General features: G+C 43.9%; 1 protein-coding gene across 7 annotated transcripts in view; it reads left to right on the top strand.

Moving 5' to 3' along the window:
- Positions 1 to 23857, top strand: part of TANC1 (tetratricopeptide repeat, ankyrin repeat and coiled-coil containing 1) — a 231026-nt gene that overhangs the window by 135407 nt on the left and 71762 nt on the right. For 6 of the 7 annotated variants that reach the window (XM_060152820.1, XM_060152815.1, XM_060152819.1 and 3 more), the window contains 3 exons: positions 6973 to 7077; positions 18123 to 18253; positions 19288 to 19474. In XM_060152820.1, coding sequence (XP_060008803.1) covers positions 6973 to 7077; positions 18123 to 18253; positions 19288 to 19474 — 423 coding nt within the window. The remainder of the gene's footprint in view (positions 1 to 6972; positions 7078 to 18122; positions 18254 to 19287; positions 19475 to 23857) is intronic. The other variant, XM_060152816.1, reaches the window with a different exon arrangement.

Here is a 23857-nt window from a genome sequence, read left to right as displayed (position 1 = left end):
TGGGACAAAGTGGTCAGAGGCAAGGCCAGGTTCCCTCCATCCCATAAACTTAGGCTAAGTCTTCCCCTTTCTCAGTCCCAAAGTGCATGTCTCTCCCTCCCCCCACAATGCTTGCTTTTGGGTGTAGGGGAGAGAGAAGGGCCAGACTTTGGAAGCTCTGTGCAGGTATTGTGCTCTTTAAAAATCCAAGACTGTGATCTGATAGTTTACCACAGTTTACCATTTCTTACTGACTATTTAATGACGTTTGCCCTAGTGATAAAGGTACCCCCGCCCTCCCCGCCCCCCCCCAAAGGAATCCTCTTCCTCATCCTTTTTATTTTTCTCATCTTGTTGTGAACATTTCCCAGTGTGAGATGAAAACTCAGACCAGATACAATCAACAGGAACCTTTACTGTGAAAGTTCAAGATGGTTAAAAAAAAAAAAAAAAATCTCTAAAATGATTGATAACACAGGAGGGTCACTTTTCATAGTCTTCAGATGTCGTGAAAAATGTAACATCTGCTTTAAATGCAGTAAGTAGCCTCAGGTGTTCTGTGTCCCAAATTTTGCTTTCACATATATATATATATGTGTGTATATATATATAATTATTTTTAACTGAAACACTCAGAAATGAAAAGTAACCCCTGCCCTTCTCTCTCTCTCACTGCCTAGAGATAAAGCCCAGTTTGGTTTATTTCTGCCATTCCTTTTTAAAAAAATATTCCTTATATGGTCGTTTCTAAGCAGCAAAATAGTCAGCTGTGTGATTAAAATGTCAAAAGGAGTAGGAAAGCTGGCCACTGGGAAAAGTGTATTTGGAGATTTACATAAAGGCAGGAAAGGCACAGGGAGAAGGCTGAGCTCCAGGCTGTAGACCGATTTGATTGATGGAGATTGCCCCTCCCCCACCTCCAGCTGACACAAGCCCTTCTGTACAGTGCAAGGAGCTTGCAGGAGCTCTTCTGTGCCGGCTGCCTACTGGGTACCTCTGTAACCTCTTTGGGGGCACACTGTATGTTTCTCTTCATCTTGAGAGCCCTTTATCTTTAAATTCGAGAGCCCCCTTCCCCTGTGTCACAGAGTAGAGAATGGTGGGCAGAGGAGGTGGGGAATCGGGATGAAGAAAGGGATCCAGAGTATGAACTGGGTGTAATTTATGGTCAAGAACAATCCCCGTTTATCTTAAACCTTGTAAACTGGGCAAGTTGGTGCCCCATCCACGGCCCTAGACCCTGCTCAGACCCTGCCAGAAGGGTGGCCTTCCTTAGAGGTCCCACCTGTGGTGACCTGTGCTTTGCATACTTGATACGTTTGCTACCAAAGTATGGCCCATGGTCCTGACTATACCTGGTACGTGCATCAAAATCTGCATCTTGACAAGACCCCCATGGCATCCTTACGCCCAGTTAAGCTTGGAAAGTGCTTTATACCAGTGTCTTGGGTCCCCAGGAGTGACTGGGTGGCAAGGCCGGTGGGGCAAGGAAGCACATTGGCTACTGGATGAGCGCGTTTTCAAGCTAATACCTGACAGTCTTGTTTTTAAGAGCCTCTTGCCTTAAACAGTTAGGAGCCCGCATATCATGCTTTCTGGGTAATTATTATTGTAGTATTGGATTCTGGTTAATTTGGGGGGATTAACCTGAGGGCGCTTGGTTTACATAAAGAGGGGAAGTTATTTTAGGTAGTTTATGCTTGGGAATGTTGAGCATTTCATTGTAAACAAAAAGCTGTTTGTAGAAAAGTGCTGGGCAGTAGTTTCCCCTGAGTAAGGGGGGTGTTAGGGGGATGGATTTTTCAGTTTTGATCTCTGTTGATAAAGAATTTGGCCACTTCATTGGGAAGGAGTTTTTCATTTCAGTGGCATAGAACTCAGTGTCCCTGTGCTTTAATAGACGGCATTTTAGTGTAAGATCAGTGATTACAGTGGGTCTTAAGTGGCGTGGCCTCGGTTGTCTGTCCTGCGGTCAGTCTGGTCAGCTGATCACCTCACTAGACCCTGAAGGCCCTTGTTATAGTGCCCCCTATGTAGTAGAAACGGTAGCTCTTCTCTTTCTGGAGGGTGTACCTCCTATAACCCTCATTCTTCAGGGTTTCTCTTTTAACCTGTTATTGTTGTTTTCTTTTAGGGTAGGGTCTTTCCTTGAGTGTCTGATAATTTTAGTTTGTAAGTAAGTACAAGGTACTACAAAGCTGATTGAAAGGTAGGGTTGGTGTGTGTGTGTGTGGGGGGGGCAGGCTTTATGGTAGCGTGAATGGTCAGGGATCCACCATTTCTTTGAGGGCTTGTCCCCAACTGTTTCTCGTCCCAGGGAGGAATCCTCTAATCTCTTCCTGCTTGGTGTGCAAGCTTGCTGTCAGCATTTTCACAGCTGGGGCAGGGAGTGTGGAGAGATGCATCTGGGGCCACATGGAGAATTTTTCTTAAGCCCAGTGTTTTAGTGTAGCACTCAAGAGTTTAGCTGTTGAATCTCCACGGTGTTGGAATTCAGCCTTTCCAGGGGAAAAGCTCTGCTTCCAGGATGAAGGAGGGTATGCTTCCTGGTTTGGGAAGGGGTTCTATGGGTCTTACTCTCCCTTCAATAGATTTCCAACCCATGGTCCTGCGTTCAGCCCTGCCGCGCCCCTGCCTTCAGAGGTGTCTGCTGTCTGGGAGGCTGAGCCCTTCCTCCCCCAGCCCTAACCTCTTCTGCTGTGTTTCATCCATGCTCCTCGGCAGTCTGTTTCCACTTTCAGAAGTTTGGTTTCTTGCCTGTGGCTGTCTTCTTTTCCCACTGGTCTCTCTTAAATCCCTTTACTGCAGCTTTAATGGTGTTTTGAAAGGGAGTGAGGGCAAATGAGTGTTCATCTGCTGTGTTTAATGGAAAGCGCCCAGAGTCTCTAATGAGCGATTGAGGGGGAAAGAAGAAAACCTCTGTAGTTATAAATTTATCTGGTTTTATAGCATTTGAGGTTCAGCAGTTTGTGAAAAGCAATTTAAATAAAAGGATCATGTTGGAGAGCAGTGGTTTATATTCACTTCATAATATTTCAACTCTTAGTAAAAGGGGAGATCAGAGACAAGTGAGTATGAATAAAAGATTTGCTGAATGTATAGCCAAGACCTGTGGATTTGGTGTTGGAAGGTTCCACTGCCCTGGCCTTTTCTAGGATTGCCTATTTAATCTAGATTTCCTAGTTGGATAAGTGCTGAATGGTGATTCAGTACCTGGGCTTCAAACCTGCACAGACCACGAAACCATTTGAATTCCTGCTTTGCCATGTGTGGGCCATGAGCACATTGTTCCACTGATTTGAGCCTCAGCTTCCTGACCTAAAAATGGGGGAAATAGTGCTTCTCTCCCAAAGTTATTAGGATCGAATGAATGAATGTATGTAAGTGCTTAGCCTTGTGTGGTCACTGAATACAGTTGTATTTACTTTGTTACATTCTAGGTCTCCTTTTGTGTCCAGCCTCACAGGTCGCTATGCCAGGCACTGTGCCAAGTATGGGAACCTGAGAGACCTGCCCTCTGCTTTCAGGATTTTCCCCTTAGAGCTGAACTCTCCCTCATTCATCGTTTAGCTCTGGGATGTACTGAGGTCCGAACTGGAGAGGGAGGGAGACCGTATTTGAACCTAGGTCTGCCCGGGTCTAGAGGCTCTGCTCTTTTTTTTTTTAAATTAATTTTTATTGGAGTATAGTTGTATATAACATTGTATAGTTACAATGTTGTGTTAGTTTCTGCTGTATGTGCAGCAAAGTGAATCAGTTATACATACACATATATCGACTCTTTCTTAGATTCTTTTCCCATATGGGTCATTACAGAGTGCTGAGTAGAGTTCCCTGTGCTATACTGTAGGTTCTTATCAGTTGTCTGTTTTATGTATGGTAGTGTGTATATGTCAATCCCAATCTCCCAATTTATCCCTCGCCCCCTTACCTCTTGCTAACCATAAGTTTGTTTTCTACATCTGTGACTCTATTTCTGTTTTGTAAGTAAGTTCATTTGTACCATTTTTTAGATTCCACATATAAGCGATATTGTGATATTTGTCTTTTTCTGTCTGACTTACTTCCCTCAGTATGAATCTCTAGGTCCATCCATGTGGACCATGTAATGCATGGCATCCATGTAATGCAAATGGCATTAGTTTGTTCTTTTTTATGGCTGGGTAATATTCCATTGTGTGTATGTACCACATCTTCTCTATCCATTCTAGAGGCTCTGCTCTTCTCTTAACACCATCTCCTTAGTGTTGAGTATTTCTTACAGTGAGGGGTTGGCCTCTGAGTAGAACACAGTTACAGACAAACAGATGGGCATAGATGCTTTCTGAAGGCTCTGGGTGACGTTGAGGTTCACATTCTAACCATTCCTAACAAGAGCTGTACATCCATGTGAAATAGCCCATTTTGAAGAGAGTGCTCATTGTTAGAGAACATCTTTGAAGGATGTGTGGTGTAGGTAGATTGGCTGGAAGTAGATCTATTTAGATTGGTTATTACTATACCCTGAGGAGTTAAGGTGAACAGAATCTTACAGGTACTTCATGAGTGGTGCATGGTTGCTGCTTGGGGCAATGTGAATCATTGGACGATAATAATAAAAGGCTTTAGCTCCCTTGAGTTCTTTAAATGGAGGAGAGCAGATGATGCGAAAAAGGTGCCCTTGATCTCTTTTACCATAGGGAGTAGGTTGGGAACCAAGAGTGTGGAACGGTTCTCGTATTTGTCCATTTCTGCCTGCCCTGTTCAGGCTCTTCTTCCAAGTTGCTGTCTCCTTCACAGCAAATATCTTTGTTTCCCCTCGCCCCCCAGTCTTTCCCTTCATGCATATTTATATATGGATAAGTGTGTATTTTTGATGAAATCTGAATTGTATTTTGTGTACTGTTGTATAGCTTACATTTTCCACTTAATTTTCCTTCTCTGCACGCACCCCCCGTCAAACCATTCCACTTTAACCTTTAAAAACATTCCCTTTCTGACAGGGTTAAATCAACTATGAAGACAGCCATATGGTTAAATACTACATTAACCATTTTAGAACCATGATTTCTGAAGTCTGAAATAATACCCCTATCTGTCAAGCTCTATAAGCTTCTTTGATAATGCAGCCTATTTTCAGATGTGGTACATTATAACTGGCTGGGAATTACTAGAGTGTTTTTATAGTGTAGATGCTTTTGCAGTAAACCTTTAGGTGGCAGCACTTTCACCGTAAACCACATTCTGAATAGAATTTCTCAGATGCATAACATGTTTGACACAGAAGGATAGTCAGAAGCCACCTGACTTACCCCTTCAGTGTGCAGTGGTGGAGCTGAGGACCTGGGAGGGGCAGGGCCGTGGCTCAGGGTTGAGCAGGAGGGAGATCTGTGAACCACTGTCTGGCACTCTTCCTCCACCCTTTCTCTTACTGATGTGAAATGTTGCCTGTCTCTGTGGCATTGTTAAAATCACACTTTAAGTATAAGACAACCAAGGAAAATAAGAGTCAAGTGGATGATTCTGGACCAAAATGTAATGGGCTGTTTGAAAGGACCAGACAGAATAGGCAATCTTTTTTTCTTTTTCTCTAAGCAGCTTTATTTAGATATGATTCACATACCGTACAGTTCACTCATTTGAAGTGTACACTACAGCAGTTTTTAGTATATTCACAAGTTTTTGCAGCCATCACCACAACCTAATTTTAGACCATTTTTATCACCGCAGACCCCTTAGCCATCATCACCCCACAAGCCCGCACATCCTCCAGTCCCTGGCGACCATTCATACTTGTTTCCATAAATTTGCCTGTTCTGGACATTCCATATGAATGGAGTCATATAACACGTGGTCTTTGGGGACTGGCTCCTTTTACTTAATTTTTTACTTTATTTTTTTTTTTGGCTGCAACGCGTGGCACGTGGGATCTCAGTTCCCTCCTGACCAGGGATCGAACCCGCGTCCCCTGCATTGGAAGCACGGAGTCTTAGCTACCGGACCGCCAGGGAAGTCCCTGGCTTCTTTTACTTATCAAAGTATTTTCAGGCTTTGTCCATGTTGTAGCATGAATAAGTACTTCATTTCTTTTTATCGCCCAGTAATGTTACATTGTATGAATATATCACATTTTGTTGTCAGTTGATGGACGTTTGGCTGTTATGAATAATGCTGCTACGAGCATTCATGTACAGATTTTCGTCTGAACATACATTTACATAGAAGTGGATTTGTTGGGCCGTATGATAACTCTGTTTGTGTAAACTTCTGGGGAACCACCCAGCTGTTTTCCAAAGCGGCTGCGTGTGTGCATTGCCACCAGCAATGTGTGAGGGTTCCATTCGTTGTAATTCAGAATTCCAGATCTTCTGATGATAAGTTGGGGATGAAGGGGAGGTGAGAGAGATGATTCTCAGGCTCTCTTGTGTCCCCGAATCGTATGCCGGACTGCCTGTTCTGCCTTTCCGAAGGTAGCTGTGTCAGCTACCAAGAAACCAGCCGGCTTCCGTGCCCCACACAATTGCTTTGCGTCACCAGGCTGATAAAATGCCTGCGGTCTGTGGCCACGCAGAGCATATTGATGTTATAGCCCGGCTGTTTGTAATCCTTGCCTCCTGACTTTGGAGATACCAGCAACCTGATCGTCTTGGTCCCAGTTAGAGAAAAATTCCAAATAAAAAACCCTTTGCCATGAGCCATCCAGGTCTGGACATGTCAAAATCACTTACGTGACATACACCAAAGACGGCTGTAGAGACTGCACAGCAAAAGAGCAGCTTTTGTTTTTGTCAGAGTTTATATTCTCCAAGCTGAGCTTACAGCCCTTTCTTTGGCGGCCCAGACTGGCCGTTCTTACATCTGTACTGAAATGACTGTGTGTGTGTTCAAGGGAGGGGAAGGGGCCGGCTCTTCCTTTAGGCCTATCTGGGTCCTGGTGAGGACACACACTGTACATTCTGAAGCTTTGTTTGCAGCTGGAAAAAATTAGCCACACTCAGATCTTTCTCACTGCAGGTCCCGTCAGGAAGCCCAAGTATGTGGAAAGCCCCAGAGTGCCTGGAGATACAGTCATAATCCCGTTCCGAGACGTGCCCAAGCCAACAGAGCCCAGTGAAAATGGTAAGAATATGTTTTCAATGATTTTCCCCCCTAAAGATTTTACACCATGACACTCCACTTCTGAATGAAAACTTGAGTGCCTCTTGCAGGAATGCTTTGCTAAACTGAATGTATCTGGGAGGTGGTTTTCCTTGGGCAGTTACAGAGATCTGTTTCGTTAATGTAAATTCTTGGGATTATGTACACAGTGTAGGAATAGTTGAGTGGGTGCATATGCATTGCTTACAGGTTGAGACTTAACTTCCTGTCAATTTTGACCTTCCTGGTTTGGGGGGACATGAAAAGCCAGCCAGTAGACTGCTTCCAGGATTTTGTTCTGTTTTGTTTTTTAGTGCTCCATCGTTTTAGAATATTCAACAGCAGGCTTTGGCTGAAAAGCTGAAACTGTAGCTAGACAAAGCTTATAATAACTAGCTTTCTTAAAAGCATTTGGTAGCTTTTGAAAGCTGCTTATTTTTTTTTTAAACATCAAAAGTTTTTCTTCAGAAAATGTTGAAGTAGAGGCAAAAAAAATATCCAAATTGATTGAAACTTTTCATGAAGACACTTTATATTTTGCTTTTTTCCCTATATCTGGAAATACGTGTAACAGACGGTACATACTCTAGCATTTCGTAGATGTATTAATAGTTCTTTATTTTTTTTAATCGATTCCAGAATGTACCTGTTTGTTTCTTTCTCTGGGGTGGGGGGTTGTGTCCACAACTCACAACTCTAAGGTCTTTAATTTATGTGTTTTGAACTTACATCCTGTTTTCCTGCAGAAACACATGGTTAAGAATCCTGGCATATGTAGAGAAGCCTGTTGTACCCCCAATATGCACACAGGTTTATGTAGTAATGCTGAAAGAGAAAACTCACCCATATTTCCACCTTGGAAGACCTGGCATCCTCCTCTCCCTAATTGTGGGTGGAGAGGGGTATAGCTTCTTTATGTTCTACCACTGTATGTGCATTTCAGGTTTCTGCTGAGGCATAGGAGGGAGTGGGTACGAAGTGTAGGGCATGGTAGGAACATGGAGTGGGGTGGCAGTGGTGGTGGTGAAAATAGAGCTAAAAATGAGCCGAGTGTGAGGGGTTGGCAGGAGATGAAAATCAAGAATAGGAGTTTGGGGTGGGCGGGGGTCGAGATGGGACCAGGAGCTGAGCATTCTGGGCAGGGAAGAGATGCTGTTGCCTGCATCCTGGCATGAGAAAGGCCACCCTTTTTCCTTCTGTCCAGGCACCCAGCCGTTTGGTTTAGGTAAGAGGTTCCCACTAGGATTTGTGCTGAGGAGGGGCAGGGCACCAGGTGTGTGGTGGTGCAGAGGGGCGGGGGTCCACAGTGCTGTCTGGTCAGGATAGCCGGAAACCCTGCAGACATGAGGACCCTCCTGGTTGTGAATTCACGTGTGCAAGGTGTCTGTGGGTCAATCTTCTCGCTCATTTCTATTCTGGGTGTCAGAAAGAAAGTGAAAACCTGTTCCTCTGAAGTGAGTATCAATAATCTGAATTTACGGAGCTGTCTGCCCATTTCAGAATAAGCCTGCCCCCCCCTTACCCTCATCCCCACCTGCCTTTGGAGTCCTGGTTGGTTACGCCCCTGCCATTTGGCTGGTGTGAACTCCATTATGTGCCGCCTTCCTCGGTGGCCAGGAGTCCTGTTGACATCCTGTCTAGAGTTTAGGGCTCCCCCTGGGGTAAGAATGAGGACAAATTTGGGATTTTTATTGGGCAAAGAAAAGAGGTTATAAAACAGTTCCCGCTGTGAACTTTTCTGCCCTTGCCCAAGGCAGAATTGGCTTTCTTAGGGGAGGAGGTATTCTTACGCTTGGCTGCCAGCTGAGCTAAATTCAAGCAGCGTGATTGATATTGTTGGTGTAGCCTGCAGTCTGCTTACAGAGGGGCTTACTCTCGAGACCCTAACTCCTGGATTCAGCATCGTCAGTCTCCATGGGGACTGAAATTATGACATACCCGGGCTGCGAATACACACCAGGAGTTTCCAGAAGTTTCACCTAGAATTAAGAAGCAGGATACATTTCCCCTTTTTGGGGCGTCGGGAAAGGGGCGTAGTTCATGCTTGTGGGCACGTGGTCTTTTGTGGCTAGCCACGAAGAAGCCGGTGGAAGCCCCAGGAGAGTTATCTGTTGGTTGATGAAGAGGTGGTTGCCTAACAAAATTTAACTTGATGATTAGTAAACGATGGTGTGTTTTGTAATCCCCGTGGAATCCTTTACATTTCAATGGGGTTAATTAAGTTTGCCATATTAAAGTACAAATTTTATGTCCAGGTCACTGAATCTAAAGGCGAGGCTGGAGCAAACTAAAACTAATTGAGTTTGAGTATTAGCCCAAGCATGTACAGATGCATGCATGATGGACTAAATCCTAATTTCTAGGGTTTCATAGTAGCAGCATTACTTAAGTTTTAATTTAAAATTTGGGCTTATACTTTCCATATTTCCTTTGGGCATTTTGAAAAAGTCTCTAAGACACTTTTCTGGATTCTGTCAATAATAGCATTTCAGTAATCCCCAGACCAACAAACTATGGACGACAGCCCCTCATGAAATGCTTTTGAAATTTCCCATAGACTCGTGAAATACCAAGTTATTCCTAGATGTTTGAAATACCCTTTCCAGACTAAGCTGCTTCACTTTATGGTCGTGTTGCTCCATAAATTCTTGACTCTTAGCTCTCTGAAATTTAAATCAAAGTAAAACAAAACCAATGAGCACTTTGAATTTATCCATTAACTTATAAGCAGTTGTATTTATGTGTAATCTGCTTATTTTAGCCATCTGGGTAGTGGGATATATGATATGGGCAGATGAACATTTTTATTATAAGCAAAGAACCTGTTTATTAAAGTTTACATTAACCTGGAAACATCTTTATGGAAAGAGATTCTACTTTATTCAGTATTTTAAAATATTTTGGAAAAACAGCACTGTCTACTCTGACAAAAAGAGTGACTTAGTGAGGTCCTCAAACAAAATACAATCCCCTTTTTCCTGTCAGATGATCCTAATAAGCTATGTGTCATATAGAGTAAGTTCTTCACAAATAAGCTTCCTATTGCTAAACCAACGTATTGTTTAAGGGGAAAATAGCAGCCACAAAACAACACCTCCGCCTTAAGGGAAAATAGAAAACTAGATAAATTAGGGAGGGTTATTAGATTATAATAGGATTCACAGCTATGTTTCTTGGAATTAGGGGCAACCATAATCCGTTTAGCTTTGCTTCAATCTATCGTTAGCTACTTGAGCAAGCTTTGATGGGGAGGGGTGAGAAAGTTTTAGTCTTATGAGTCATTGCTTGGTGAAGTCTCAAAATACGCCGAAACGTTTTTTTTCTAGCAGTGTGGTTAGCAAGTAAAACCAACACATATGAAACAGCAGAATAATTAAATGCAGGACTATCTTACTGGGAGGAATGAATCTTTTTTAGATATATGTTTAAGTAAACATTGATGCCTTATGCTTTTGATCACTATTTTAAACATTCAAAAAGATGTAGAGAATGAAACAGGTATAAAGAATATGGTACCTGTCTACCCACTACTCAGTTTAAGAAATAAAACATGACTGTGTTTCCTCCTGATCACATTTCTCTTCCTTTCCCAAGAGGTAACCTCGCTCCTGCTCATTTAATTTTCAGCTTCTTAGCATGGTGATGCAGCACTTGACCGATGGTTGGATAAGGTTTTAGTTAGATGGAGGTACAGAAGGGGGACATCCCTGGTATGTGTGTAGTGGAGGAGAGACTAGAGGTAGAGTGGCCATTCGTTCTGCATTCCCTTGAATAAATATTCAATTCTTATGCTGTGGAAAGTACTGTGTTGGATGCTATTTGAGATGGGTTATCAAGCATAAGTCCTTTTTTCTTAGAGCCTTAGAGTCTGGTCAGGGATTAAAGACCTATATATACAAAGTAACTATAGTACAGGGGTGGGGGAGTAGTGTTGACTAATCCAAGCTGGGTGACCCGTCGGGTGCAGATGGAGGTGCTGTGCCGGGAAAGACTTGCTTGGAGTACTATGCCTTGATTCACTTGTTGGCAAAGTATAGGATGGAGTGGGGCAGGAAAGGGACTAGAGTCAGGGAGAATGGTTAGAAAATGATTTCAGTAGTTAAGTGAGAGAATAAGATCTCAAATTAGAACAGGGGCCTCCCTGGTGGCACAGTGGTTGAGAGTCCGCCTGCCGATGCAGGGGACACGGGTTCGTGCCCCGGTCCGGGAAGATCCCACATGCCGCGGAGCGGCTGGGCCCGTGCGCTATGCTGCCTAGCCTGTGCGTCTTAAGCCTGTGCCCTACAACGGGAGAGGCCACAGCAGTGAGAGGCCCGGGTACCGCAAAAAAAAAAAAAAAAAAAATTAGGATCAGGAAAAAAGTGATACAGGAAGATTCCTGAGGAATTGCAAGGATCTGGAAGCCGTAAGAGACAAAGATGATGACATCAGGGTTTTGAGACTACATTAACCGGACACTAGGAGAGAGAGACCTGTCCATTTTGGTTTGAGTTCAGTTTCAGGCATGTTGAGTTTGAGGTCTGGGCACATCTAGGCAAAAGTGTCCAATGAACAGTTGGAAAAATCAAACTGGGGCTTAAGAAAGAGCTCAGGAGGTAAATTGAGCAGCCTTTTACTTAGAGGGAACGTGATGAGATTAGGTGCATTACACTAGGGAAAAGGTCATTGAGAGAAGAGACCTGAAAGCCTTTGGTATTTTATTTTTGAGCTGTGAATAAGGTGGAAGAAGCACCAGCAAAAGGGTAGAAGAACCCACAAGACCACACAGTATCCACGGGTTTCCCCTCTGAGTGTCTGATGTGACAGTTGCCACTTTCTTCCTTGCAGAGCAGAGTATCTGCCAAGGTCAAAAATTTACAGGAAAATCAAAAGAGGAGATGGGGCATGAAAAGAGAGTTACTGTGCCTAATAGGGCTGTTTTAGGAGGCTTGTGAAGGTGAATGGGTTTAAGTTGTAGGTATGTGATAAGGAAATGGAATTGGTGAGGTTATCTTTTACGCCTAAGAAGCTGAGCGAGTAAGGGAAGATGAGAGATCAGTTAGTAGGGTGGAGGGAGTCTGCGACTATGGTTTTATTTATTATTTTTATGAGAAGGGAGAATTTAGTACAATTGAAGACTTAAAGGTTCTACAGGAGTGGGGACATGGACTTCTAGGCATCCCTGAGACCCTTGCAGAGGGTCTGTGAAGTCACAGCTCTTTGCATAATAACACTAAGATATTTCCCTTTCTTTTGCATTGACAATTGCAGTGATGGTGCAAGGGCAGTTGTTGGTAAGACTTCTGATGCCTTAATACACGTTAAAGTAGGGGCTCCTGCTATTCTAGGGCTACATGTGGTATTTTTTTTTTTACCAACACCCACTTGCAGCAGAAATAATAATTCACTGAAAAATGTCCTTGATGAAGCCCTAAAAATAATGAATTTTAAGTCTTGACCCTTGAATACCCATCTTTTTAATATTTTGTGTGATGAAATGGGAAGTCCGCAGAAAGCAACGTCCACTGTGTGCTGAAGTATGATGGTTGTCTCAAGGAAAAGCCCCTGTGTAATTGTTTGAATTGCAAGCTGAACTAGCCTTTATTTAAAAAAAAAAAAAAAACATCATTTTTACTTAAAAGTACAACTGACAAATCAGGGTTATTCAGAATTGGGTATTTGACATGTTTCCTCGAAAAGGAACAAAATGAACACCTCACTTCAATTAAAAAAACAAACAAAAAATCCTGACAGGGATTAGTTGCCAATGATGCAATTTGACCTTTCGAATGAAAATTAGGTTTTGGGGAATTTGCATCTGTCACAAAAAGCTTGATGGCTTCCCAAGACTTTTCTGTTGAGATCTGTGGTGATGTTAATGAATGTGATATTTTGGTGTTGTATAATAAAATGTGTCAACACTTGCAAGATCTGCAAAACCAGTATTTTCCAAATGACCCAGTGCATGATGTTACAAAATCTTGCATGGGTAAAATCCATTTGAAGCATAAAACAGACCATTGGATTTTACTGTAACAGAGTACAGAAAGTTCACTGATTCAGATTCAGATCAACATTGGAACTAACCTTTAAGAAATTGCTACTTGTCAGATTGGGGAGGTGTCAAAGAAGAATATATGTAATTAACTGGAAAGGTTCCTCCCTTTCCCAACTGTTCAATACATTGCTCTCTAAAGCCACAATTCTTCACATGCTTCAACCCATAGAACCTATCACAACAGATTGAATGCAGAAGTAGACATTAGAATCCAACTGTCTTCTATTAAATCAGACCTTAAAAAGAATTTGCAAAAGTGTAAAACAATGCCATTCTTAACTTTTTAAATGAAAATACGGTTATTATTAAAAATATTATTTGTTAGTGTAATTTTTATTAACCCAAAATGGATTAACATAGATTTTAACATTCTTAGTTTTAATTTCAAACATGCTAAATATCAGTAGACATAACCCATATAAGGCCAAGCTCTTTGGAGTTCTTACTTTTTAACGGTGAGCTCTGATACTAAAAGATTTGAGAACCACTGGCTTAGAGGAAGGAAAAGAGAGGGAGAAAATAAAAATAGGTGAGAAAATTGATTCACAGACTAATGGTTATCTAGACTGGAGAGGATGAGGACTTAAAGCGGCAGTGTGACTGAAGAGAAAAAGGCGAATTCAGGAAACATTTTGAAACAGGAAATGGTAAGATTTGGTAACAGTTTCAGTAGGGGATGCATGAGATGAAAAGCCTAAAGATAACTTATATGATAACTATGTTTTGGTATTTCAGACTAGAAACCAGTTATTGACAGAACCAGATCAGGTTCATGGATAGATGCTCCTCTGTAAATAGTATTTTTGGAAATTGAAGGAGGAGGGAATGGCGATGCCTTAGGAGAAGGAGTAAGCAGAAAGAAACAGGAAACTGTTTGTGGAGTAGAAGGCAAGGAAGGCAAGAGGTTTAGCAAGAAGCAGGTCCTAGACAGGTAGAGGCAGAGGAAGGGATTTAACATCAATCAAGGCTGTGTCTCACTTAACAGACTTGATTCAGAAGTACTGTCTTGGAAGCTGATGTTAAGTCAGTGGTTCACGGTTACATGCTAGTGAATAGCCAAGCGTCATCAACAGTGCCCAGCGCTCTGTTGAGTTTGAGGAGACTGAGAGTGGAGAAGAGGCTTCTCTTGACGGCATTATCACTGGTAATCCCCAGGCACTTCCAAGGTTCTAATAGCGTCTGGCTTTAAAGAAGGCAGAATGATTATATGGGAAATGAAAGCAGTTAAGTGTGGGCCAAGTTGGAACAGTTTGATAGCAGGAGGGGATTTGTTGTCTTGAAGGAATAGTGAGTTCAGAAAAAGTTAAATTAAGGCAGAAAAATTCTAAACAGAAAACTATTTTTTTTTCTGGAAAGAGAAATATATGCACATTAAATATAGAAAGGAAGCCATGAAAACAGAAAATGAAGTAATAGTGAGCAAGTGGGCTCTTGGTGTTAAAATTGGTAGAACTAATGACCAACTTTGGTACAGTGTTTTATCTCGAAGATATTCGGCTCATAAGATGTTTCTCACATTTGTTTTGAGCTTCACAATCTTTAAGAAGTAGGTGATGGCCACTTCCCTGATGAGGAAGTTGAGGTCTAGAGAGGCTCACGCTGTAAGGGATCCAGAATAGCTTTAGTGTGGGGAAGTCTTTTCCTCTGAGCCTGTAGCGGGGGAGGGTGAGGGGATGGTTATTAAGGGGACAAATAGGTTTGAAGTTAGGATGGAGCCAGTCACCTTGTGGACCGTACCTGGATGTTGGCACCCCAGATGTGATCTAACAGGTGTGAACAGGTAAAAAGAGCCAAGGCAGGGAGTGATCAAAGAAATTCCCTTTGCCTTTCTCCATGTGATTATTCCACAGTGGCATAATAGCGAGGATTTCATGGGAACATTATTGGGAGGACTATCGCTCTCCACTTACCTAACGGATTCCTAGGGAGTGTGAGGCCAGATACTCTCTCACCTCCAGCTACAGTCATCATAAGTTCTTTGGATATTTAAATCTATGAGATGTTAAAGCATTGCTAAGAGATGAGGTCTTTCTCTCCAGCCCTTATCCCACTGCTGTGGGGTAAGGTACACCCATTATTGATGAGTGATTTAATATTAACTACACAAATGAAAATAGACTGTCTAGAGTATCCCATTGAATTTTGGTTTGGGAGTCGTTCTGGAATCATTAGCTCAAAGAAAATCCTATCTGGCTGTTCAAATCTCAGTATTTGGTAATTGACTATGGAAGGACAAATACATTTCCATTTCACAGTTGAGTGTATCAGTGTGTGTTCCCAGGCAACTCATCTCCCCCAAAATGGCACTGTCACACTTCACCCAGGGGTCCTTCTGCCAGAATGAAAAGTTCAGCGAGAGACACTCTGTGCATTAGGGAAGGAAAGATGCGGACAGCTTGACGTGGATTAAGGAATTCAGACCAAAGGCGACTTCTGAGGGGAAGGTCACTAGGACGACATCTTAGTAGAAAGAGTAATATGAAAAGACAGTTGGGAAGCTTCTGGAAGAAAGAAAATTGTAGTGGCTTAATGGATGCCAAAACTGCAATAAAGAACATCTGTTCATTCCTCCCAAACCTGGGTAGATTTTTGGAACGTTGGTAGCGACAAAGACCAGATTGAACAGTTAAGAGAACAAGTTAATGATGAATTTGGGCATCTCTTGTCTCTTCAGGAGACTGGAATGGCCACTACTCACCAACTTGTCTGAAGGGGGGAAGTTTAGATGACTAAGTTGTCTTTGAATTTATACACACACACACACACATATATATGTGTGTGTGTGTGTATATATATACAATGATATGTGTATATAAAATTATTATTTTCTTAATGAAAACCTTGACAATCCGGGGTGAATCTGCTGCCTCCGGCCCCCCTCCCACCCAGGACCTACACAGGATGCGGGTCTCAGAGAGAGCCATTGGCTGTGGCCCTGTTTGTAGTCAGGGTAAATTTCGTGACGGCAGCTGCCAACTGGGAGTAGTTTTTGGCTCTCTCCCCAGAGTGTTTCAGGTTGAACCAGAAGCTAGACATTCTGGGGCAGGTCACAATTGGGAAGCAGTGTAGAGATGGTTTTGAAAAGAAAGTGGGGTGTGGAGTAGAGAAAGTGCTGAGTACTGGCCCCTCACCCACTTCTTCTCCTTTCCAGCTGCATCCTGTTCTCTCCCTCCGGTCCAGCTGCCACACCTAAGATAAAGTAGCTGCCCCGCCTGAGCCTCGGGGCAGGGAGGGCGGCACTGATCCTGTTCTGAAGTGGTCCAGCCCTTGGGTGTGCCTGGGCCATGCTGATTTGGTTTGGTTCCTGGTTTCCTTTCCCCAGTGCCCATGTACCTTAAGAGTCAAAATGTGGTTGGAGATCTCTGGTGGGAAGGGACCTTCTGTAGAGTGGCTTTGAGGGTGTGGTTGACCTGCCCTGGGGTGGCTCCCTTACCCCTGTCATTGGTTTGGGGCCACTGCTCCTTCGTGTTATGGGTTTATCTCAAATGATCCAGAAACATCAGGGCTCTTTTAACCCACAACGATCAAGCCTTGGTTATTTTATCTCTGCAGTATTCTAGAGCAACTGAAAACTGTCCAAGCTGGGAAACAGCTCTTCTTCTCACCCTAAACATTGGGAGCTTTTGAGAGCAAGCCAAGGGGTGGGGTACTTTTCCTTCCTTGAGGATACAGTCAGCCTAGTTCCTCTTACAGCTGCCATCCTGGGAGCATGACTTAGCAAAACTCATAATGTGGGTGAGTATAATACAGATGGTCTTCTCAGCTCTGCTTATGTTGATTTTTGTAATTCCTTACAAAAGGCAAAGTTAGCATTGAACTTTGGGGTTGATGTTGTAGCTCAAAAGTAATATCTCGAATTTGTTCTTTCCTCATTTTATTTTTCTGTGACCTCTTCCCTATTATCTGTAGATTTCCACATCCAGGGAAAATTGTTCATGAAGGTATGGATCTAGGTACCTAGACAATTAACAAAAAACAACAAAACATTAAGAGGAACGACTGTTACGGGTTGTATGTTGTTCTTAAGCTCTAACTTTTGTAGGCACAGTTCACTTTATACGTTATTTCATTCCCTGATGGATGCTGACTTAAAACTGTAAGAGAGCTGTTAGAATGATGTGAATATCATTTTGTCCACCAAAATTAAGTTCCCTCAGGCTTTGGATACAAGATTAATCTACAGCTCAACATTTAAGTCAAGTCCAACAATAAAATTATCTCGAGTGCACCAAGCAAGATGACCAGGCTTAGGGCATCCAAACATGCCCTGTGACCTTCAGGTGGAACGTGCTTCCAACCTTACTGTGGAGTGTGCTGAGAAGACAACCCCTTTTTCTGCACCTCCCCATGGACAGCAGGGGGTACTACTGGGTCCTGTCTCTTGGGACACAGTTCACTGGGACTTAAGATCTTTGTTTCAACATGGATCCCTGATGATTGACCCTTGGGTTGGAATCCTGGTTTTGACTTTCACTCCTAGGGGGTGTGCACAGGAAGTTTCCACTGAAATGGTCATGCCTCTTTCTTGTTAAATGAGAGCTTGCATTTCAGTCCCCCTCCACCCCCACATCTAATAGCTCTGGCAGCATGCCACTTGGATTTTACTTTATTTCAGCCTCCTGTTGGCATTGGACACACCGTGCTCTTCAAGAGTAAGAGGAGTAGGCCTTTTTCTGCCTTTGGTGTCTGAAGTACCCATTTTTCATGCCACGGAAGTAGGAATTGCCATCAGAAAATGACACCGTGTCTCCTGATTCGGGTCAACAGTTTCACCCTTTGCACTTGGAGTTTCTCTTTTACTGTTTGCTTAACCTGTCACAGTCTCTTAATTAGAATGTATTGCTGGCGGACAGGCAGCATTGTCAGACTTTGTGCGTTTTATAAAAATACGCAGAAGCACCAGACAGGCAGCTGTAATGCCAACTCCTCCAGATGCGATACTGCAATTCCAGAGAGGGGTGTCTTTCATTGTTTTCTTTCTTTCTTCCAGAAGCAAAGGCCGATAACGAACCGAGCTGTTCGCCAGCAGCTCAAGAACTGTTGACAAGGCTGGGATTTTTACTGGGAGAAGGGATTCCAAGCTCCACACACATCACCATCGAAGAAAAAAACGAAACCATGGTAATGCCCGAGGAAGACACTGCATGTCATACCTGCTCAGAGGATGAATGAAGGCATGACCGTCTTCCCCCCTCCCTGAGTGGGGAGGTCATTGTTCGGGCCAAATGAGTCTGGGCTGCTGCGTGTTGAAATGCATTTCAACAGTGTGTTTGTGAATCTTTGTAGTTGAGGTTGGGGCGGTGAGGAGAAGCAGAAGGGTGTAGAATTTACGAAAATGTCCACATTAACCTGATCACCACCCGGAGAAGAGTAGCGGAGTGAATTAAAGCGGCTGAGAGAATTCCTTAGTAACGACACTACTTTTATCTTTATAGCACCGTTCTTCTCATCTGGCTGCTTTGGTATACGCTTTCCTGTGCATTTTTATCCGTTGAAATTTTGGAGGGTCAGTGGGGTGAGGAAAAGATTTATAGGAGATTATATATAGAGACAAAATAAAATGAGATCAAATGGTCCATCTACGGAGGAGCACTCCCCTTCCTAGGGAACAGCAGCCTGCCACATCTGAGATGAGAAGTGTACGTCTGAATAGCAACGAGGGGCCGGAGCCTCTGCCCCCTGCGAGGGTCTCAGGGAGGGTGTCATGCATTGATTAAGATCGCAGTGGCCACCCGTCTCCTTCCCCTGATCGCAGAGCCCATAAATCTTAAGGAATTGAACCAGGTTGCAGTGCTTGTGAAACATTACAAAAACAGAATTCCCAGATTTAACGCACAGAGGTCAAAGAACCCATTTGTCTTCTGCAGACGTTAAATGAAAGGGAGTCTGCCTGTTTGCTATTTCTGCTCTACTAAATGCACATTCCCACTAAATTATTTCTAAGACTGCCCTTTTAAGAAAAAAGAAGATGGCAAAGTCGGGGGAACGGAACTAGGAGATTTCTCTTTTAAATGTTGGAAGACCGCATATATTAAGATCCCTAGATTTGAAGAACAAAACTGTTTTCCATTTTCTGGTTTGCAGTTTCATTGTTTCAGCATCAAAAACAAAGGGATGTGTAGCTGCGCTAACTTCTCCTTCCCTTCATCTTCCAGTGCACAGCTCTGAGCCAAGGCATCAGTCCTTGCTCCACACTTACAAGCAGTACCGCGTCTCCTAGCACCGATAGCCCCTGCTCGACCTTGAATAGCTGTGTCAGCAAGACGGCAGCCAACAAAAGTCCCTGTGAGACCATTAGCAGCCCTAGTTCCACCCTGGAAAGCAAGGACAGTGGAATCATAGGTAAGAAGCTCACTCCTCGGTCGTGTGCTGGCTCCGTGCGTTTCAGCCAGAGCGTTCACCAGGCACGTCTGAAGAGGGTTTTAGCATGCGTGGTTTCTGAAGGTCGGGCCTGCCCTGTCCTTTGCAGGTAGCACCGGCTCCATGGACAGCTGAGAGGATGAAGCATTGGCTTTTACGTTCCTTGGTGTTTACTTTTATAACCCTGGGCTCATTTGGTAAAAAATTTTCCACATCAGGTCTGGCCTGTGAAGTTACAAAAACCTTCCCTCCTCACTGAGCAATTCTACTTGATGGGGATCGGGTCTGGATAGGACACACCATAGGGCAAGGAAACCCCTGCATATTGAGAAGTCTTCCCAGCTCCGTCTCAAGGTCACTGATCTCCCACGTATTTCTGGGTGTTTGTTCTTTAGTTTCTTATAACGGCATCTGACCACTGTTCGGAGGCCAGGAGTTTCTAAGGAAATCTAACTGCCCCCACACACCCACGCCCATACCGACAAAGTAGGTGTGCTTGTGCTGAGCTGTGAGTCTGGAGACAGAGTGTAGTCCTGACGCTTAGGCTGCTTGACTAGGTGACTTGAGCAACATTTCATTGAATTCTTTGCACACTTCTTTCCTTCTCAAAGGAAATCAAAAGTAAGGCTTCTGATTAGGTCAGTAGTTTCTAGTCCCATGTTCACAATAGCATCAACCAGGGAATTTAAGAGCCCTTGTCTTTACATACTATCCCAGACAGAGTGCGTTCGCATTTCTGCAGGAGGGCCTGGGCGCCTGTGTGTCCCAGTCTGCAGCCTGGTGTCTTTCGGGGGAGCCGTTCGGGTCTCTTGTGTGCTGAGGCCATGCTGCTGTCTGACACCAGTGCTCTCCTGCACAGCTCAGCCCCTCCCTGTTGCCCAAGTGATACACTTATCTTTGAGGGATAGTTTATGTTTTATGTATGTAACCAAATGCAGTGACATTTGAGCTTTGTTTTCTCCAGTCGCCTGCAATTTCTTTCAAGTGTAATTTGAAAAACCCAGCTCTGCAGGTTCATCCAGTTTTATTTTGGCAATTGCCCCAGAAGATCTGTGAGATGCCTAGGACTGGGTAGTGGGCTCTGTGAGGGGTCGGTCAGCACGAGGAAGGCAGTCTCTTCCCTCAGTTTTCACTTGGATCAGGATCTTCTATGGGTTTTTGTTTCCTTTTTGTTTGAGTTGTCTCATTGAGATATAATTTGCATACCACAATATTCACCCATTTAAACCATTGAGTGGACTGTGTTTATTCAGTCCTGTGCAACCATCACCACAATCTGATTTCAGAATATTTTTACCACTTCAGAAAGAAACCCTGTACCCTTAGAAGTCACACCTCGTTTCCCCGCATACCCCAGCCCTACTCAACTGGTAATCGACTTTCTGTCTCTACAGACCGGCTAGCTCATTCTGGACATTTCATGTGAATGGTGGGTTGTGGTTTTTGTAGCAGGTTTGAATTCTTTTCACTCAGCTTCAAGCCCTTCCAGTGAGCTTATTCTGCTAATTCCCCTTTCTCATCTCACTCTGCTTCCCCACCTGCTGTTTTGTCTAACAGATTTTTCCCAGTGTTACCTCTGTTTTCATGCCCCGTCTCTCTGAGCTGCCCACCACCGAAGGATCTCTGGTATTAATTCTGTGATAGCCAGATGACTTTCTCTTTTTTTTTACAAATTATTTATTCATTTATTTTTGGCTGCTTGGGGCCTCCGTTGCTGCGCGCAGACTCGCGCTGTCGTAAAGAGCTGGGGCTACTTTTTGTTGCGGTGCGCGGACTTTGAGCCGTGGTGGCTTTAGCTGTTCCAGGTGACTTTCTTTACAGCATTCTTAGCCTTCTGCAATGTCCTCTCCTCCTCAGAGTTTGTCTTCCTTCAAGAAATTGGCTAGCGCTACAGATTTTTTTTTTTTTTTTGACAGCCTTTTACTTCTTATTCTGGGTTCTGGCCTTGACGTCTCATGCCTCTGATTATGGCCAAGCCAATTTCTTGTTTTGACAGAAACCCTTTCAATGACAGAAAAGTACCCTCATTCATTCATTCATTCTCACTCTGTCTCTTTCTCTCATTGAGAGATTGCTGCTATGTTAAAGGTGTTCTAAAGAGGGAAAAGAAAAGGTGCTGGTTGGTCTTCTGCATTGTCAATGAACGACTGAACTGCAGGAGTATTGAGGCTCTTAATTAGTACTTGATTTAATACAGTCCCTGCTGAGCCCAGACCAGTGAGTCCCCCTATTACATGCTCTCCGTAGATCTCAATATTTTCAATTTACTTATTTTTTCTTTTTAATTTTTTTTTTTGTTTATTTTATTTTTGGCTGTGTTGGGTCTTCGTTTCTGTGCGAGGGCTTTCTCTAGTTGCAGCTAGTGGGGGCCACTCTTCATCGCGGTGTGCGGGCCTCTCACTGTCGCGGCCTCTCTTGTTGCGGAGCACAGGCTCCAGACGCGCAGGCTCAGTAGTTGTGGCTCATGGGCCTAGTTGCTCTGCGCCATGTGGGATCTTCCCAGACCAGGGCTCGAACCCGTGTCCCCTGCATCGGCAGGCAGATTCTCAACCATTCCGCCACCAGGGAAGCCCCTCGGTTTACTTATTTTTGTTTTGTTATTTACTTTTGTCTCCACATAGTTAGGGGGTCTCATTTATCTTATTCTGGCTGTCTACTGGGCTCCTAGCATGGTGTTGGGCATGAGAAATTAAGGAAAGAGAATTGTGGCTACTTACCAAGTTGCATTGCAGGAGGCAGTGGTTTAGTTGGTTTCTAAGGAAGCTATGTGGGATTCCCATTCCAAGTTGGCATTGTCCAGTCTTTTCATGTCGTCTGTATTTTAAGTTGTGTCTTGTCGTTAAAGTTAAATGACCCACTTCATGTCATTGAGGCTGTCCTTCCTTCCTTGACTCAGTCAACATGTTCCCTTAACTCGGCTGAACAGGAAAAATGGCAACGATTGAGATGAAAGTGGGAGGAACTGGGAAGAGGTTCCTGAGTCCCTCTTTCAGCAAAGACCCCCTGCTTCATGCGACTGTGCTTCGTTCCCGGTCACCTGATCTCCTGCAGGGAGCGAGGACCATAGGTGGCCGAGAGGGAAACCCTGTGCTGGTGACAGTGTTTCTCTGTTCTCTCTCCTTCAGGGACCTGCAGAATTAGAACCTGTTGCCAAGGGACACATTGGAGGTGTGGTAGGGAGGAGAAGGAAAAACAAGCATTTCATCTCCAGGCAGACTTACCCACAGCTCTCTGTGAAGAGGTGGGCGTGGCAGGGCCAGAGGAGGGCCGAGCTTCCTCCTGAATCAGTACAGGGTACGCAGGTTCCGTTGCCGCTTCAAGGAGCAGGGATCTGTGACTCAGTTGTGGTTCTGTGATTGCTGGGGGGTGGGCAGTGACGAACATGTCTGTTTTTATAAGGTGTAGCCTTTGGGCATCTTAACTGTTCCACAGAGTAAAATATTCAAGAACACAGTGATCCCATTGGGCACCGATGAAGGCGAGATATGTTGGCTTCCTGCTTTGGGAGGCCCTGCAGCTGCTTGTAAAACAGGCTGGTTAAGATTCATGTCCCGGATTACACAGGGCCTGGAGAAGGGAGGAAGAGGCTTTCCATTTAATTTTCCATTTGAAGTTGTTTGAGATTTATCAACCCATGGAGCTCAGGTTGGAGTGGCAAAGGTTTGGGGGTGGGCTGACGTAAAGAGCACACAACTCATGACATAGCAAGCTTTGGGAAAGCTGTAGGCTCCCATCCAGGGCTCAGACCAGAGCTCCACGTACAGTATTAGCACAGTTTATTTAGGGGAAATTTCTAACAATGCTAACCCATCCTTAAAAATTCCTGGGCCTCCCCCTTACTATTCAAGGTGACTTCCTTCATGATGATTCTATTCAGTCTAAATATTTTTGCCCAACAGATGCCGTGAAGGGAAGTTTGTGTTCCCACATGCCCAGACAGCCTTCTCAGGCTGCCACAGGGTGCCCTGCCTGGGTTCTGTTTCTACTGGTTTTGATTCATTTGCAGGTGAAGAGAATTTCCTTTGGGAATTGCTTAGTAGGAGAAAGGGCAGGCTAATGACCATGTAGAGGAATTTATTTGGGCCCCTTCCAGTCCCTCTCTGTGGAGGCCAAGGCCTAGCGGGGCCCCTCTCCACCCACTGCCCCATGTTCATGGTGTAATGCAGAGGGGAGTCCCGCTGCATCCTATTTCAGGAGCTCCAAGTTCTCCAACATAAATGTCTTTAGAAGTTTAATAATTCTGTCATGTAGAAATACTGTCTGAGCTGGATGGGATTAACTACATTCCCTACAAATGTCTTTTTTTTTTTTTTTTTTTTTTTTTTGCGGTACGCGGGCCTCTCACTGTTGTGGCCTCTCCCGTTG

The sequence above is a fragment of the Lagenorhynchus albirostris genome, chromosome 6 (assembly GCF_949774975.1).
Source record: "Lagenorhynchus albirostris chromosome 6, mLagAlb1.1, whole genome shotgun sequence".
Taxonomy (NCBI): Eukaryota; Metazoa; Chordata; class Mammalia; order Artiodactyla; family Delphinidae; genus Lagenorhynchus; species Lagenorhynchus albirostris.
Note: the sequence above shows the minus strand (reverse complement) of the source record. Positions and strands in the feature narration are given on the sequence as shown.